The sequence below is a fragment of the Berghia stephanieae genome, chromosome 2 (genome assembly GCF_034508935.2).
Source record: "Berghia stephanieae isolate SIO BIC M18660-M18661 chromosome 2, UCSD_Bste_1.3, whole genome shotgun sequence".
Classification (NCBI taxonomy): Eukaryota; Metazoa; Mollusca; class Gastropoda; order Nudibranchia; family Aeolidiidae; genus Berghia; species Berghia stephanieae.
In genome coordinates this window covers 102305563-102324574 of record NC_088361.1, presented here as the reverse complement: position 1 = coordinate 102324574, position 19012 = coordinate 102305563, and the positions used below count along the sequence as shown (strand labels likewise).

Sequence of the window (19012 nt, the reverse complement as noted above, 5' to 3'; positions counted from 1 at the left end):
CAAACAAAAAAGAAAAGAAATAAAAACTCTTATCAGGGAAATTTGAGAGCAATTGTTACTAAGAGCGGTCTTTACATTATTTTTAAAAAGGGTAACCTTTGGAATTAAATTTGAATCTTGTTTCAGAAATTTAAAAAGAAAAGAAAAAAAAGATTGTTAGATGAAATCGACAACATTTGTTACCTCAATGTATCCATGGAGTTTTGTTTTGTAATTTATAATTTATTTTTAAAAATTTGTCTCAAACTTTAATTCTTAAATCAACATGCTCATACACCTTCCTTCATTTGCCAGATTGTTTAGAATCTCAAATGTGCTTAAAAGATTTTTATTCATTGATTCATTTCTACCTGCGTTTGATAATCTTTCTATATATTATGTGTTTGTGTGTCTCTAAGTATATATGCCTTGTGTGTGTGTGTGTGTATGTGTGCTTATCTATAAATCTGTGTGAGTGTGTGTGCCTGTGTGTGTGTGTGTGAGTATGTGTTGTATGTGTAAGCCATTATTTAGAACTGGTGTTTTACATCAATGAATTTTGTGCGCTTAGAACTGTTTTGATGATGGGGTTAGGTGCAACATAAATAAACTTTATTATTATTACTATTGTATTTTCACTGATGGTTCCAGAAAAATCTTATTTGACAAAATTGAAAATAATCTTGACCTCACAAGCAACCCCCCTGTCCACTCAACTGCATCTGTTGGGTATAGCGGAAAGTATTCTGTGATGGTGATGGCGTCTTATCCAAAGCATAACTAGCAATTACATCTGCCGTTTAAAGCTGTACCAGAGCTGCGTACTTGAAATGGTTAAAATTCGTAGTTTCCAAGGTAAAAAATGAAAGTCGTTATAAATAGATTTTAAATCAATAATTTGCCATCACCATGATCCACAAATGCACCAAAGTCCTGAATACAGAATCTAAGGGACTGAATTTTCCTATTCAAAAAGAGTTATTGAGTCAAGTAGGCGATTACAGCTCTGTCCCTGTGGTAAAAAAATTCGTAATTCTACAAATTTTTCGTAGTCCTAGGCAGGTCTGGGCTACACAAACCGAGATAAACTCTCACCACTAACCATCGTGCTAAGACTGCTGTTGTTTTTGTTTCCACAGTTGTTTACAAATGGACACACTGTGTCGGAGTGGGTTACGAGATTGTCAAAGTCAGACATTTACAGTCACACAGGGAAGCCATTCAAAGTCTAGTTAAATTATCTCGTAAGGGAAAATATTTACTTCATCATTATTACAAATTAAAATCCAATCTTCTATAACAGACATTTGAAAACAAATAACCTTATGTTTAGATATTTCATTCATGTTGTGCCATGCTTCACTGCATCACCGATCAAGGCTCCCTTGCAGCTGTGAGAAGATCATCTCACTACTTATTCCAGGAACTGTCAGTTTTTTAGTCCCTTTAGGAAATGGTTCAAAACCGAGTTTCTTGGATGTACCTTTAACAAGAGTGTGTATTTCTTGTATATATATATATTTTCGTAGCTATAGTTTGTATGAATAATTTCTCTTGTTGGTAACTTTGTGGATTGCTCTTCTAAAGCACTCCTTATAATTGTATGTGGTTATCAACAGTTTGTAAATTTCCTATTACATTACATTACTTTTTATTACAACACATTACATTACATTACCTTTTATTACAACACATCACATCACATTACATTACATTTCATTACATTACATTACATTACATTACATTACATCACATTACATTTCATCATATTGCATTACATGTCATTTCATCACATTACATTACATTTCATTTCATCACATTACATTACATCACATCACATTAGATTACATTTCATCACATTACATTTCATTTCATCACATTACATTACATTACATTACATTACATTACATTTCATTACATTACATTGCATTACATTACATTACATTACATTTCATTTCATCACATTACATTACATTACATTTCATTTCATCACATTACATTTCATTTCATCACATTACATTACATTTCATCACATCACATCACATTACATTTCATCAAATAACATTACATTTCATCACATCACATTACATTACATGTCATCACATCACATTACATTACATTTCATTTCATCACACTACATTACATTACATCACATCACATTACATTTCATCACATAACATTACATTTCATTACATTACATTACATTATATCACATCACATTACATTACATTTCATTTCATCACACTACATTACATTACACTCACATTACATTACATTTCATCAGATCACATTACATTACATTTCATTACATCACATTACATTACATTTCATCACATAACATTACATTACATTACATTATATTTCATCATATTACATTACATTACATTTCATCATATTACATTACATTACATTTCATCATATTACATTAGATTACATTTCATCATATTACATTACATTACATTTCATTTCATCACATTACATTACATTACATTACATTACATTACATTACATTACATTACATTACATTGCAATCCCTTTATTCTTTTCTTTTTCTTTCTGAAATGAAGAAATCAATTTTGCAAGTGGATCTGTAGATGGAATGATCGTGATATGGCAAATCTCAACCATGCAGCCTATGAAAAAACTCAATGTGATAGCAGAATATGAGGGAAGGAACAGAGAATTTCCTTACAGTATTCAAGATATGTTTTGTGTACAGGAGGTAGGTACAACTTACCTGATGACGTCTGTTGATCCTTCTGTAGTGGGCATCATCATCATCATTGCCTTTTTCAGCCTGGGTCAGGGTATAGGCCACAGACAAACAGTTTCCATCCTTCTCTATCCTGAGCTAACTTTTTTATCTCATTCCAGGTCTTACCACTTCTCTGTATATCAGCTTCTTTAATTCTTCTCCATGTTCCTCGTGGCCGTTTCGGCTTTGTCTGTTGTCCTTCATAAATTCTGTCATTCCAGAAACTCTTCGGTCGCCCAAGCTAAAAAAAAGATTTGGTTTGTCCGTCTGCATTTCTGTAACGGTTTGAGTTTAACGGAAAGGGGTGTTTTACGACACGCTGGGAGGCACATACTGTGTCGTCTATCCCCCTATATCTGTTTTTCAACATGCTTTCTGTCTTTGTTTTGGGATGAGATTTCTTGGCCGGATACCCTACCCGGTAGATTGCAAATATAATATTAAGTGTTATACTATTAAAAAAACAAAACAAAAAAAACTTGAACTTTTATAAAGAGCAAAATCCAATTAACATGCTCAAACTGCTTTACAAGGTCCCAAGCCAACAGCAGGATGAGATGTGACGACTGTTAGGCGATATTAAAAAATTTCCGTCAGAGACAACCTTGTTAAGGGCCAGGTACTTATTTTACACCTGAGTACAGTGAGAGTGTGTGAGTAAAGAGCCTTTTCTAAGGACTCATCTATGTACTGCTAAGAGCGGGAATCGAACCCAGGACCTTTTGATGTGAATGTAAGTGTCATACGACAAGACAACATGGCTGCACAGACAGGAGGAATAAGATGCTTGAACTCCTGTGTTAGCAATTTAGAACAAGTTCCTGATGCCGCTCCTTGACCTCATGACCTCACATTGGGAACAAGTTCCTGATGCCGCTCCTTGACCTCATGACCTCACATTGGGAACAAGTTCCTGATGCCCCTCCTTGACCTCATGACCGCACATTGGGAACAAGTTCCTGATGCCCCTCCTTGACCTCATGACCTCACATTGGGAACAAGTTCCTGATGCCACTCCTTGACCTCATGACCTCACATTGGGAACAAGTTCCTGATGCCCCTCCTTGACCTCATGACCGCACATTGGGAACAAGTTCCTGATGCCCCTCCTTGACCTCATGACCTCACATTGGGAACAAGTTCCTGATGCCACTCCTTGACCTCATGACCTCACATTGGGAACAAGTTCCTGATGCCCCTCCTTGACCTCATGACCTCACATTGGGAACAAGTTCCTGATGCCACTCCTTGACCTCATGACCTCACATTGGGAACAAGTTTGAAATTTCAAACAGAGGAGTTCAAGAATGCTTTTATTTTTTTTTTTTTAATGACATCACTCTAGTCTTTGTTATTGTTTTTTGCCATCCACGTTTATGAGTAATTCTCATTAAACTGTATTAACCAGACTATAAAAGTTCATAGTTACACAGAGTGTTGTGTGTGGGTCCGTTATACTTCTGGATGGCAATGTTGTGAGCTTCTTAGCCAAGCGCATACTATCTATATGCTTTTTGCAAGAACAATACTCCCCACATTCGAAGAGCCACTGCTCCCAAAGCCCAGAAATATAAACAGGAAATGAACCCAAGGCACCCCCCTCCATGACCACAACCCAACGACAAGTAGACTGAAGTCGAGAAAGAGCTTCATGACGGAAGAAAGCATCAACCCTGACCATGCAGCTGTATTCAGACTTTCTACATGGAGGGAGAGGGAAAATCATGCAAATGAAGCCGTTGAAGATCAGAGAGAAGAACTTCCCTACAGAACTGAGCTCCCCAGGAATGAACAGAGCACGGGCAAAACTCGGGAGAACAGCTGGAAGCATGAAATGTGGGGGCTGGCTGAGACTAGCTTGTGTTCATGTGGATGCCCAGAGCAGATGGTGAGGGAGTAAGTGTGTGATTGTTAATTTATTCAGACCGACTATCCTAAATTTCAAACCGTGGTACCTCTTTTCAATACTGCACCTGTTGTTGTGTTTGTTATCTCTTCATGTGGATGGCCAGAGCAGATGATGAGGCAGATCCTTAGAGAATGCCAGGACGGGCCTAGCTGCACTGACCATGACCTAAGAGTCTGCTCCCTAGATTCAGTGGTGTGGGTTTGTCGTTGGAGTGACAAGCAATGATTATGATCATGATGGTGATGAATGAGAGATTGCATGAGTGAGTGAATGAGAGAGAGAGAGAGAGAGAGAGGGGGGGGGGGAGAGAGACAGAGAGAGAGAGAGAGAAAGAGAGAGAAAATGAGTGAGAGAGCAAGTGAGTGAGCGAATGAATGACAACAGGAGTGAGTGTGTGATTGTTAATTTATTCAGACCGACTATCCTAAATTTCAAACCGTGGTACCTCTTTTCAATACTGCACCTGTTGTTGTGTTTGTTATTTTTTCATGTGGATGCCCAGAGCAGATGATGAGGCAGATCCTTAGAGAATGCCAGGATGGGCCTAGCTGCACTGACCATGACCTAAGAGTCTGCTCCCTATATTCTGCGGTGTGGGTTTGGTGTTGGAGCGACAAGCAATGATTATGATCATGATGGTGATGAATGAGAGATTGCATGAGTGAGTGAATGAGAGAGAGAGAGAGAGAGAGAGAGAAAGAAAATGAGTGAGAGAGCGAGTGAGTGAGCGAATGAATGACAACAGGAGTGAGTGTGTGGTAGTGAATTTATTCAGACCGACTATCCTAAATTTCAAACCGTGGTACCTCTTTTCAATACTGCACCTGTTGTTGTGTTTGTTATTTCTTCATGTGGATGCCCAGAACAGACGATGGAGCACATCCTTAGGGAATGCCAGGATGGGCCCAGCTGCACTGACCATGACCTAAGAGTCTGCTGTGGAGTGGGTTTGGTGTTGGAGCAACTAGCTATGACAAGAACAATGTTCAGACTTTTTCCAATGTTAGTGAAGTGCATCCCTGATTATCTACTAATTGCTGTGTTTCCACCAAAGTTAACATCTTTTGGACATCATCGATTCACTTTCATTTATTCTAAAATTTGTTTACGGAATTCAGTATTTTATAAAACATCAGTATATTTTCCAACCAGCTGCTAAACGGGAAAAAAATAAGAAGTATATAATGTCTTTTTGGTGGAGTTCAGCACTCAGAAAGGGGTCGGTCAGTGCATTTGTGTCAAAGTTCAGTAAATCTTTGCCTCCTGAATTGGTATCTCTGTGTTTACTTGTATTGAAATGAGATTAAAGGAATAAAAATATATTCTTCCATACTTAAACAGATGATATGAAAATTATTGTTTCTTTTCGTTATTTTTTATTTGCTTGTTTTTTTTTTTCGTTTTTTTTTTGTTGTTTTTTTTTGTTATTTTTTTTGGGGGGGGGGGGGGTGGTATTTTTTTTTCTTTGGGGGGGGTAATAGGATACACACAATAAGAACTGAATTCAATTTGAGTTTGTAGGTTTATGTAGAGGTAGAGGAGGAAGAGAAGGAGAAGGTTATGATAAAATCTAACCCAATGCATCTACCAATGGTTAAGTATGATTATCTTACCTTTACGTTTCAGAGATATCTCGTTGCAGCAACTGGATGTGGCTTCTGCGTGTTTGACCTACTTTCAGAGACGGATGAGCTTATTGTGAGGAAAAAATCCGCCCATCATTCAAAGATCACGGCGATTGGATTTTCATGTGAAAAGTAAGAAGGCATCGGGACCTTTGAAAAAAATATTTAACAAAAAGGAATACAATATAACAGCTTAAAAAAAAAACAAAACAAAAAAGAACAGAATACCAAACACAGAACATTTTGGATTCAAAACCCTTCATCAGCCAATAACTAAAACAATAAGACATGAATCTTAGCTTAGAATCCAGACAGTTGGGGGGGATATTGAAATATTTTTTATAACTTGTATCTTTCTACCCATGCCATTCACAAATGTGTACAAGAAATGAAGTGAGTTGGAAAGGGCCAGAAGACAAATAGAGAATAAAAATTTTGTGGCAATCGGGGCTCGAACCAGCGACCTTACTGGTACGACAACTACGCCTGGCCGGGGAGAGCGTGACTCTACTGTATGAAGCTGGAGTGGTGGATAGCTCATACAGTATATCCACGCCAGGTGTAGTTGTCGTACCAGTAAGGTCACGGGTTCGAGCCCCCATCGCCACAAAATTTTTATTCTCAATTTGTCTTTTGGCCTTTTTCTACTCATTTCATTTCTTGCTATTTCCAACATAAGGGCCTGCTCCACCGACTTTTCTGAATGAATATTTACATGTGTACCCTGTTTTGCATCAGATGAATAAAGCTTATTCATTTATTTATTCATATTATTGTCATTTGTCAATTAATTAATATATTTATTTAAGCATCACCAAAAACACTTTTATTTTGGTCTTTAATTTCTTTGCACAAATCTCTAACATTTAAGACATGATCTTCAAGATACAATTAAAGGGAGTTAATATGTCTGAGTCATGCTTAGGAAAAAAAATCCAGATCACTAATATTTTACTCAAGGGTGACGTAAGGCAGATGGGGAAAGAGGGGGGGGGGGGTTATTTATTATTATTATATTACCTTTGTATTTGCTGTTTTATGTATTCAGTGAATTCTTGATAACATGTTCTGAAGACAATAACCTCTGACTCTGGGGACCGAACCAATCAGGGGGAAGGGGCAAGATCCAAGCGCTCCGTCAAATCTTTCACTAATTATTGTTTTCTTCACTTTTGACAGTGACTTTTTGATCACGTGTTCTGAGGACAGCTGTCTCCGATTGTGGGGAAGAAAACTATCAGTGGGCCAGCACGCGGCCAACCATCAAGGGGGGAATATGACAACTATGGAGAGATTTACTGGGATACAGTAAGTCATCATCAAGTTTTCTTCATCTTATTGATGATGATGACGATGATGATGATGGTGTTGTTGTTGATGCCGTTTTTTGTTTTGTTTTTTGGGGTTTTTTTTACGACAACTACTATGTTACTAGTGTGCATCTTGTGTGAGTGTGTCTATGTCAATATTGTATTGTTATAAATGTGTAACCAAATGACAAATTGCCACTTTTTAGGGGACAATAAAGATATTTTATTATTATTGGATAAAAAATAAAACAAATAAAATCCAATCATTCAAATACTATCCAAACTATCAGTACCAGGAGAGTATAACCGTGTCTCAGTGCTGCCAACCTTATGTAAACAGTGCGTATTCTGACTCATTTTCATTCATCGTATTGAATGCATTTTGCTGAGGATTGTACGCCTTGTATGCATTATGGGACAGCGTGGCTCAGCGGTACGGTCTTTGCTTCGTACCCGAAAGGGATCGAGTTCGACTACCCGCCGCATTGTGTGGCCTTCAGCAAGTCACCTAGCCTTAGCTCACTTTGCGGCGCTGCACTGCGGCTGACGCCTGGGTTATTCCAGTCTTCCCTTGGAATAAACCCTAAAGAACAATTTCCCCTTAGGGATGAATAAAGGGAATTTATTTATTATTACTTACTTACTTAATCCTCTTTCGGGCCTTGAGGCACATAAGGCATCCACCAGACATCTCCATTTTTTTGCGATCGGCTGCTTTTGCAGTGGCTGTATTTCAGGACAGGCCTGCTTCCTTTAATTTTTTTCCATGGTCCTTCGCTAGGTTTCTTTGGGTCTTGCCCGCTTTCTCTTCCCATCTCTTCCGTCTTAAGGAAAAAGATCATATGTGGCCTCTTATTCCAAGTAAAGATACAGTCTTTTTCCTTATGACGGCAGATCTGCTGTCCAGTACAGGGCTGTCTTGGGAAGTGACCCTTTTTCCATTCCGGCCACATGACCCAGCCAATGCCATCTTCTTCTTTTTATTTTTTAATTTTATTTGGCTTTCAATGCTGTATGCATTATTATATTTCTATTATTAAGGCATCTTTGACAATTATACTTTCTGTAAATGTACTTTATCACTTTAATCTTTTTTGTTTTTTTTTGACCTGGAAGTTCAATATAATATTATCTGGCTGGGTCGTGTCAGATTATACTTGAATTCTAGAAATTGATATTATTTATATATTATATAAAGAGTAAGTTTATTCATTAGTTTAAATATTAATTATAATATTGTTAGTATCGTCTAAGTGCTTATCATCAAATTTAGAGTTTATTATAATTTTTTTTTTCAGGATTGTGAGCATTTTTTTCAAAATCTGACTTATTTTTGCTCTCCATTGTACACACTTTCATGGGTCAGGGTTGGCAGCACTGATTTCAGTCTACATCATTGCATGACACGGAAGGGAATTTTTGTTTTGTTTTGTTTTTTTGTTTTTTTAAATGTTCGTCTTTTTAATATTTATTCCATCTGCCTTGGCATTGTATCATTTCCAGGGACAAAACACTCTGTCAAATGCCATCTCCGTACGAACCGTTGTTGTTGGGGGAATGTTGTGCTCATGGTGCCACCGTTCAGGTATGTTTCAGCATTACAGTCCAATGTTTCAGCATTACAGTCCAATGTTTCAGTATTACAGTCCAATGTTTCAGCATTACAGTCTAATGTTTCAGTATTACTGTCCAATGTTTCAGTATTACTGTCCAATGTTTCAGTATTACAGTCCAATGTTTCAGTATTACAGTCCAATGTTTCAGTATTACTGTCCAATGTTTCAGTATTACTGTCCAATGTTTCAGTATTACAGTCCAATGTTTCAGTATTACAGTCCAATGTTTCAGTATTACTGTCCAATGTTTCAGCATTACAGTCCAATGTTTCAGTATTACAGTCCAATGTTTCAGTATTACTGTCCAATGTTTCAGTATAACTGTCCAATGTTTCAGTATTACAGTCCAATGTTTCAGTATTACAGTCCAATGTTTCAGTATTACAGTCCAATGTTTCAGTATTACAGTCCAATGTTTCAGCCTTACAGTCCAATGTTTCAGTATTACAGTCCAATGTTTCAGTATTACAGTCCAATGTTTCAGTATTACAGTCCAATGTTTCAGTATTACAGTCCAATGTTTCAGTATTACAGTCCAATGTTTCAGTCTTACAGTCCAATGTTTCAGTATTACAGTCCAATGTTTCAGCCTTACAGTCCAATGTTTCAGTATTACAGTCCAATGTTTCAGTATTACAGTCCAATGTTTCAGCCTTACAGTCCAATGTTTCAGTCTTACAGTCCAATGTTTCAGTATTACAGTCCAAGCTTCTTCAGTCTGTCATAGTGATACTAAGCTGCTAGAAGCTGTGGACTGTGAAAAGTAGTAAACAAAAATTAATATAACAGCTTCAAAAAAAGAACAAAATACCAAACACGGAACGTTTTGGGCTCAAAACCCTTCTTCAGCCAAACAACAAAAAAACAATGAAAACATCAATACTCATATTTATGTTTTCCTTGCTTTTTTTTAGGGGGGGGGGGGGGGGGGGATTGTTGGCTGAGAAAAGGGTTATGAGCCCAAAATGTTTTGTGCTTAATATTTTTGTTATTTTTTTGAAGCTGTCATAATCTTTTCTGTTTATTACTGTTAAAAAAATCTGTCATGTATACATTTCCAATAATTGTTAACTCACTCAACCCTAACGCTGACTATATCCGTTGTTTACCCGTGCTACTTTTACCCCATGCCTTTTTATTACATAGACTAATTATAGTTAGGTGTTGTATCAACGCGAATGTGTTTAGATTTTGCATGTTAATGATAGTTGAATAAAACTATCTATGTACATGCTCATTTCTAATACATTTTTTTTCCAATTTTGAAAAGTTGCAAAAATCTCTAGGATTGAGTGAGTTAGATGCCATTTAGCCCTCTACGTTTCCTGCTTTTATCAGTTTTGTGAAAACTTTTTTTAAATCACTTTCACCTCAGTGTGTCTTTCATAGCTTCATTGGTAACATTTTAAAAATAAAATGAACTGAATACATAAGAAATTAAAAATAAAACAAAGAACTTCCGCGGGTGGTTGGATGGGAGCATCACCCTTGAATCATATACCTATGATGTTCGCATGGGTGCACGATCCGATAGTGATGTCGTTTTTTCTTCTTCTCTTTACTAGCCTATCCTGCTTCTTTGGTTTGTGATTGTATTTTTGACAGGGGATATTTTTTTTTTCTGTAAATCTTCTGCCTGTTTGTTCTTGGTTATTTATAATTTAGCTTATGATATCTTTAGGTTATGATTTTGATTTACATTTGTACTATTTTTGTTAGATTGCTTGTTTTTTTGTTTCAGCGGTCTCTCATATAACCTCAATTGTGTTGGAAGAGACCTAAAGCAACAAACAAAAAAAGAACTTCCCTTTATTCATCCCCAAGGGGAAATTTGTCTTTAGGGTCTATTCCAAGGGAAGACTGGAATAACCCAGGCATCAGCTGCAGAGCAGCGCCGCAAAGTGTGCTAGGGCGAGGTGACTTGCTCAAGGCCACACAGCGCAGCGGCGGGTGATTGAACTCGGTACCTTTCGGGTACGAAGCAAAGACCGTACCACTGAGCCACGCTGCCCCTTAAATATACAAATAGAAATAAATTTAAAATGAAATAATTTGTTTTTAATGATAATAAAATTCCCTTTATTCAGGTGAATTTTTTTCTTTAAGGTTCATCTCAAGAAAAAATAAGCACACAAAAACTATAGCATTTATATAGCGTAATATCCACTAAGGGATCCCAATCCAACGGCAACAATTTACATGTCGGATGAGACATGATGCCTGTTAGGCGATATTACAATTTTTACGGACAGAGACAACGCTGTTAATGGCCAGGTACTCATTTTACACCTGAGTATGGTGAGATAAATGTGAGTAAAGAGCCTTTTCCAAGGACTCAGCTATGCGCTGCACAGAGTGGGTCTTGAACCCAGGACCTTCTGATCCAAAGATGAATGTCATGCCACTAGACTAGCCGCATAGAAAAGACTGAGAGGAGTTATAGGGGCCGAATTTCTTGCTCAAAGAAGGAGAAAAATGAGATGCCGACAACAGGGCTCAAACCTTGGTCTTCTACGTGAAATTGCACTGTTTATCCACTCTGCCATCTCACCCCCTTTAAAAAAAAAAAATTGAGCTTTTATAGAGCGCGATATCCGCTAAACGTGCTCAAAGCACTTTACAAGGAGTCCCTGGCCAACAGCAACATTTAACTCACTCAATCCTAGAGATTTTTGCTACTTTTCAAAATTGCAAAAAAATGTATTAAAAATTAACATACATATATAATTTTATTTAACGATCATTAATATGCAAAAACTAAAAACATTAGCCTTGATACTACACCCAAAATTTATCTCATAAAAATGTAATGAATAGGCATGGAGTAAAAGCTTTGTGAACTTTTTGTAAAGGTAAAATAACCCGGGTAAACTACGGATATAGTCAGTGTTAGGGTTGAGTGAGTTAACATTTAGGATGGGACATGACGCCTGTTAGGCGATATTACAATTTTTCTAACAGAGACACGCTGTTAACGGCCACTCCCATAGTGGGCAGGGAGGTACATGCTGTGTCTTCTATCCCCCCATACCTGTTTTCCAATTGTTTCCTGTCATTGTCATGGAATGAGATTACTTGGTTTTGTCCTGATCCTTGCCGGAGTTCCTTGACTGGGAGGGAAACAGTCGAATGTATAGTTATAGTTTTGGGAGATGATATTTTTTTCTTTGTAAATCATGCATTGTATTATGTTTAGTTTACATATTATATTATATGATTGGTAAACATTTGAGTGTGTTCCTCTTAGTTGGGACCTGTGATTGTGTCTGGATGAGACTTTTAGGTGATCTCAATTTAAGTACTTTAACGGTGTGCTCTTGGAATCTACATCTGTTCCCTATTTGAACCCGTTCCCCTTTGTCTTACCTTTTCTTTTGCGCTTTAATTGTAATTCTAGAACTTTTAACTATCCCATTTTCTTCCTTTTTACTGGTGCTGATATGACCTTAATGTGTTGCAAGCGCCGTAAAACCCTTAAAAACAAAAACAAAAACATGTTAACGGCCAGGTACTCATTTTACACCTGAGTACAGTGAGAGACTGTGAGTAAAGAACCTTCTCAAAGGACTCAACTATGCGCCGAGCGAGGCTTGAACCCAGGACCTTCTGACCTGAAAGCGAGTGTCATACCACAAGACCACATAGCCACACTATGAGATACTTGTCTCACATTCAAAGGGACCAGTTTTGATCCCGGCTTGAATTAAGTTGGGTTTTTTTTTTCTGACTTACTCGTCTATCAAGCATTCATTGGATAGCTCGGGTCTCTAAGATCTGGTAAGTATTTTGCCAGAGTTGAGTGTCCTTTACAAGGGGGTAGCAGGGGGTGCCGATGGTTCTGTTGATAGGGCACTTGCTTCACACCCAAAGAGACTGTGATCAATTCCGTGTGCAGTTGGGGATTTTTTCCAAGCCCTCTGCCACCCAGCAGTGACTGGATAGCTAGGTCTGTTAGATCTGGTGGAAAGTACTTTGTGATAGACTAGCGTCCTATCCAAAGGATAGCAAGCAGTTGCCATTGTCCGCTTTATGCTATAGAAATTGACTCTGAAGGACGAGGGGTAGCAATCATTGTTACTGTCCATGTAAAGCTGCATATCTGGGATAAACCCTGAACCAATAGAATACAATGGCTCTGATGAGGGGGAAAAAATTGAAGCTCAATCCATTAGTGGGATGTAATCATATTTTATTTGATATGTAGAATAATTAATCCTTAACTCACTCCATCCTAGAGATTTTTGCTTCTTTTCAAAATTGGAAAAAAATGTGTTAACAATGAGCAGGTTCATAGATAGTTTTATTCAACTACCATTAACATGTAAAAACTTAAAACATTAGCTTTGATACTACGCCCATAATTTGTCTCATAAAAATGTAATGAATGGGCATGGGGTAAAAGTAACCCCGGGTAAACTACGACTATGTGGTCTAGTGGTATGACACTCACTTTCGGATCGAAAGGTCCTGGGTTTGAGACTCGCGCTCGGCGCATAGTTGAGTCCTTGGAAAAGGCTCTTACTCACATTCTCTCACTGTACTCAGGTGTAAAATGAGTACCTGGCCGGTAACAGCGTTGTCTTTGTCCGAAAAATTGTAATATCGCCTAACAGGCGTTATGTCCCGTCCTACATGTTAAATGTTGCTGTTGACCAGGGACCCCTTGTAAAGCGCTTTGAGCACGTTTAGTGGATATTGCGCTATATAAAAGCTCAATTTAATTTTAATTAATTTTTTTTCTTTATGGATATAGTTGGTGTTAGGGTTGAGTGAGTAAACTACGGATATGGTCGGTGTTAGGGTTGAGTGAGTTAAAGGCCACAAGACACGTGATCCCGGGTTTGACATTAGTTTTCTGTAGTGTTAAACAGACAGTAGCAGTTGCTTGCCAGCTTTGGATAGGATGCTGGTCTATCGCAAAGTACTTTCCACCAGGTCTAATGTACCCAGCAACCCAACCAATGCTGGATGGACTAGGGGTTCAGAAAAAAAAAATCTCAACCGCATCCAGGATCAAAACTAGTCCCTGTACTTGTAAGGCGAGTGATCTAACCACTGAGCTAACAGGACACCCATTTTTTGTTGTTTCTTTTGTTTTTTATATAAGGGGCTGGCAATATGTAATAATGTTGATCCACATTTCATGAATCCTCCATACGGTTTTGTCTATGTTTAAAAAAATTTAAACAAGATTTTATGATAATTCCGCTGTGAAGCGACTTTTTTTTAGGTCGCGGATAGGTCATACGGTAGAGTCACGATCTCCCCGGACAGACGGAGTGTCATACCAGTAAGGTTGCAGGTTCGAGCCCCCATTGACGCTGCGAAGTTTTTATTCTATATTGTCTTCTGGCACTTTCCTACTCACTTCATTTCTTACTAATTCCACAGGATTTCTTGGACTTCAACAATGAGGGAATCGTCTCCTGTGGAGCTGACGGTCTGGTCATCATTTGGAAGGTTTGTCAATCGCTGGGTGGGGTTCCTACCTCCCACAGTGGGCAGGGAGGTACTTATTGTGTCTTCTATCCCCCTATATCTGTTTTCCAACTTGCATTTTGTCTTTGTCTTAGAATGGGATTGCTTGGTTTTGTCCTGGCCCTGGTCGGGGTCCTGGCTGGGAGGGAAACAGTCAAATGCATGGTTATTGTATTGGAGATGATATTTTTTTCCTTGTAAATCATCTCTCTGTTATGTATTATTATATTTGCTATAATTCATAATGTAAGCATTTGAGTGTGTTCCTCTTAGTGGGGGCCGTGCTTGTGTCCGGATGAGACTTATTGGTGATCTCAAACTAAGTACATTGATGGTATGCTCTTGGAATCTACATCTGATCCCTATTTGTTCTCAGTGTCCCTTTGTCTTACTTTTTCTTGGATGCTTTAATTGTAATTCTAGAACTTTTTACTATCCATTTTCTTCCTTTTTACTGGCGCTGATATAACCTAAATGTGTTGCAAGCGCCGTAAAACCCTTAAAAACAAAAAAAAAAAAATTTGTCAATCGGATCAATTACAAATCTTTTGCCAATGAACTATCTCAACCTTTTATTTTTCTTGTTAAATTAGTAAGTTCATCTTAGCCTATCTTTAAGTGTTACAATGAATGTTAAATGGATACTGAAAGTTTGCATACTGTGTGAAAATGATTGAATGATATTGAAATAATTAAATTATAATTTGCCTTACTCATTCGGCTAGGTCCAGGGATCGAGTCCTGTTTCTGTGTGAGCAGTCCTTTGAAAAGGCTCTTACTCACATTCTCTCACCATAATCAGGTGCAAAATAAGTACCTGGCTGTTAACAGCATTGTCTCTGTCCAAAGAAATGTATGAAATATCGCCTAACAGGTGTCATGTCTCATCCCTTATGTTAAGTCTTACTGGTAGCTAGGGACCACTTGTAAAATACTTTGAGCATGTTTAAAGGATATTGCGCTGTATAAATGATCAAGTTAAGTTCTAAAGGGAATTTTTTTTTTTGGAACGGTATATCTAGAGAAACACTTGAGATAATCCAGGCATCAGTCGCTTTGCATTTCAGTAAAGTGAGAAATTGGGGCTAAGTTTCCTGCTTGTAAGGAAGGAATAAAAAAAAAATGGGATACCAATGACAAGGCTCAAACCAGGTCTTCATGGTGAAATAGCAATGCCTTATCCATTTGGCCATCTCGTCCTGTGAGACAAGTTTTACAGACTAGCATGAATTGCACCCGTTAAAAACAGGATACATGTGTTGCTCAATAGCACTAAACATTCTCAAAGCAATTTACAAGGGGTCCCTGGCCAACAGCAACACTTAAAACGAAGGACGAGACATGCCTGTTTGGCAATATTACAAATGTTTCTGACAGAGACAACGCTATTAACGGCCAGGTACTCAATTCACACCTGAGTATGGTAAGAGAATGTGAGTAAAGAGCTTTTTTTCAAGGACTTAACCATGTGTTGTTTAAATTGGGACTTGAACAACACTGGACCTTCCTATCCTACCACAAGACCACATGTCATACCACAAGGCCACATAGTCGAACAAAAAAATAAAAAGTATTTTATCCATTTTGTAGTGGCTTAGTATTCCCTGTTACACGTTACTTTCAATGTTTTTCCTTGACAGAACTCTGAGATGCAGAAAGTAAAAAGAAATCAAGCAGTCCAGCAGCTTTTGTTCAACAGAGATGGAATTGTGTGAATGAATCATTCAATTTTCTGGTATGGCCGTTTTTTGCATCGCTTGCAGCCGCAAAGGACTTCAGAAAATCCCCGATTTGCATTGCGGCCGCAAAATCTGGCTTTTTTTTCTCGAGATTTTGTAAGTGTGTGTGCGCCATGAAAAAAATGGATAGAATCATCTTGTATCTTCCAGGCTTGAAAGTAAAAGATGCACCGCAGTCCGTTAAATATAAACTCCCAGGGGCCAGGATCTAATCCGAGGTTTATTTTATCTAAAATCTCGAGGGGAACAACTTTTCAGCGACACAAACGTATGTTTAATGTACTTGTTGTCCTTTAATGAATACGTATCTCCAGAAAGACGCCCAGTTTCCTGTTACTGTTAAGCTTGGCTAAACTAAAATTGACTTTTTAAATACTACTATATGTCTTTTAAGAGTTATCTTTCTCAAGGCAACATAAATACGGTGATCTAAAACTAAAAGCTCTGCAAGGCTGAATGAGAATGGAAAAAAGTAGGAGAGTTGAGACACTATCGTTACAAGACTAAATGGTCTAGGCTAATTGAGTGATGAGTGCCAGTCTCGTTCTGGTTGTGGGGGGGGGGGGGGGTGCATGGATGACACAATGAGGGGGGAAGGGATTATAGACAAAGGCACAACCCATATTATGGGGGCTATAGCACAAACTCATGTTCACATGCTTGTAATTTCAGTGAATCCAAAGGACTTACACACCTATGAATGTACGTTCTCTGGTGAATCTTTGCACACACTACACATTCCAATTTGTCTAGGCAGTATTTGTTTTGTTTTTATATTGTGGCAAGTGAATATATTGCGCGATGAGGAAACTAATAAATGGGACATGAAGAGGGAGGGCAGGGAGATTCATGATTGAGAGACACCTTGTCAATCCCCTCGGACAAATTCAGATTCATGAGTTTTATCTTATCTGGACAAGCTCAGGAACGGAGTTTATCTTAAACGTTTTGAATTACTAATGATTTAGTGCAGAAACATCAGGACTGGCTTTTTATTTGTTCATTATCTGCGATAGTTGCCGTTTTCATTATGTGGCATAATGATGATATCTTGTAATCTAGACCTCTAGTTAGGGAAAAAATACCGTTTGCAGCCATCATTTCAAAACAAATTTCCACTCCCTGTGAAAGACACGAGCTATGCACGTGTTCTTGTTTAATTTGTTTTAGTTTAATGTAGATGGGACGTCATCGGAACTGACACACCATAATGTGTTGTTTTTATCGTATTTATCACATGTGATCGTACAGAAATAAATCGGTTAGCTTACTAGAACAAACCATGACCTGTTTTATCTACGTATTTCATCTGACAAAGAAGTTTTAATGAATCAGTTGATCTGATTTAATATTTATGAATGATAATTCGATGACTATTCGATACTAAACATCAATTTTCACAGTTGCTCATATGATATCTAGAAACAATGAATTGTGCACAGTAGATGTGTGTGTGTGTATGTGTGTTTATCTGTATGTGAATGTGTGTGTGTGAGTTCATGAGTATGTCTGTCATCTGCATTTAGCAGGGCGATCCGCAAATTTGGGCAAATTTCCCAAAATTGCCAAATCGTGGCAAATTTTGGGAAAATTGGCAAATCGCGTGGCAAATTTTGGGGAAAAAAAGAAGCGAAACCAAAATAACGAAAAAAAAAAAAAGATGCAAAACTTGAGAAATGTTGCAGCTTTGCCTGGACCCAAACCAAGGGAAGCTACTCTCTACGGATAATGATCCTTTAAAATCTTTGTAACAACGCTATTCACAGTCATTTCATTTCTCAAGTCAATAAATTGTCTTTTATATATATTTTTTTCTGTATCGCGTGTTAGTTTTTACTGAAACGCTTAGTTCTCTGCAAATTTTTGGGCAAATTTTGGTCTTTTTGGCAAATTTCTTGGCAAATTTTGGGGGTTTTTTTTGGCAAATTTTGGCAAATTTTAGGTCCCAAATTTCTCTCATTCTTTAACTTAATGTCAGTTTTTACGAAAATCAACCACAATTTTTTATCAACTTTTGTTGATTTTTTGCTTGCAAAATTTTGGATTTTATTTTGCAAAAAGCCGCCATGCCAGAATGTTGGTGTGTCACTGTGTCATAAAAGAGTTATGGTTACACACTAGAGTCTGTGTGAATGAATCGCTGAATATTGGTGTGTTACTGTATCTGGAGAGCTGTAGCTACACACTATAGTCTGTGTGAATGAATAACTGAGTGCTGATGTGTGTCATTGTGTCCCAAAAGAGAGTGAGAGTTACACACTAGAATTGTGTTAATCAATCACTGAGTGCTGGCCAGTCACGATTTCTTTGCCCTATTATGCCCATTCTTGTCACATTGCAATAATAAATATTGAGCTATAGAAATCAATCTAATTTGTTCATTGTTTATTTGTAGCTTTTAGAGCATGACTTTAGCATTATGGTCGTTGAATTAAAGAACAGAAGTAAATTCAAGAGCAATCCTTCAGCGTGCCTCATCTGTTTTTTTTTGTTTTTTTTTTGGGGGGGGGGGGGGGGGGGGGGGGGGGGTTGTCAGTTTTTAAGGGTTTTACAGTGCTTGCAACACATTCATGTCATTTCGGCACCAGTTAGAGAAAGAAA

The 19012-nt window shown here is 37.8% G+C and overlaps 1 protein-coding gene across 1 annotated transcript in view; it reads left to right on the top strand.

Moving 5' to 3' along the window:
• The window catches only part of LOC144966092 (WD repeat-containing protein 41-like), a 32540-nt gene extending 13761 nt beyond the window's left edge, over positions 1–18779 (top strand). Inside the window, exons 9-15 of the mRNA XM_078902157.1 lie at positions 1119–1223; positions 2547–2701; positions 6270–6400; positions 7448–7576; positions 9082–9163; positions 14586–14654; positions 16313–18779. Of these exons, the coding sequence (XP_078758283.1) occupies positions 1119–1223; positions 2547–2701; positions 6270–6400; positions 7448–7576; positions 9082–9163; positions 14586–14654; positions 16313–16387 (746 nt within the window). The 3' untranslated portion in view covers positions 16388–18779. The remainder of the gene's footprint in view (positions 1–1118; positions 1224–2546; positions 2702–6269; positions 6401–7447; positions 7577–9081; positions 9164–14585; positions 14655–16312) is intronic.
• The last annotated feature ends 233 nt before the right edge of the window (positions 18780–19012 follow it).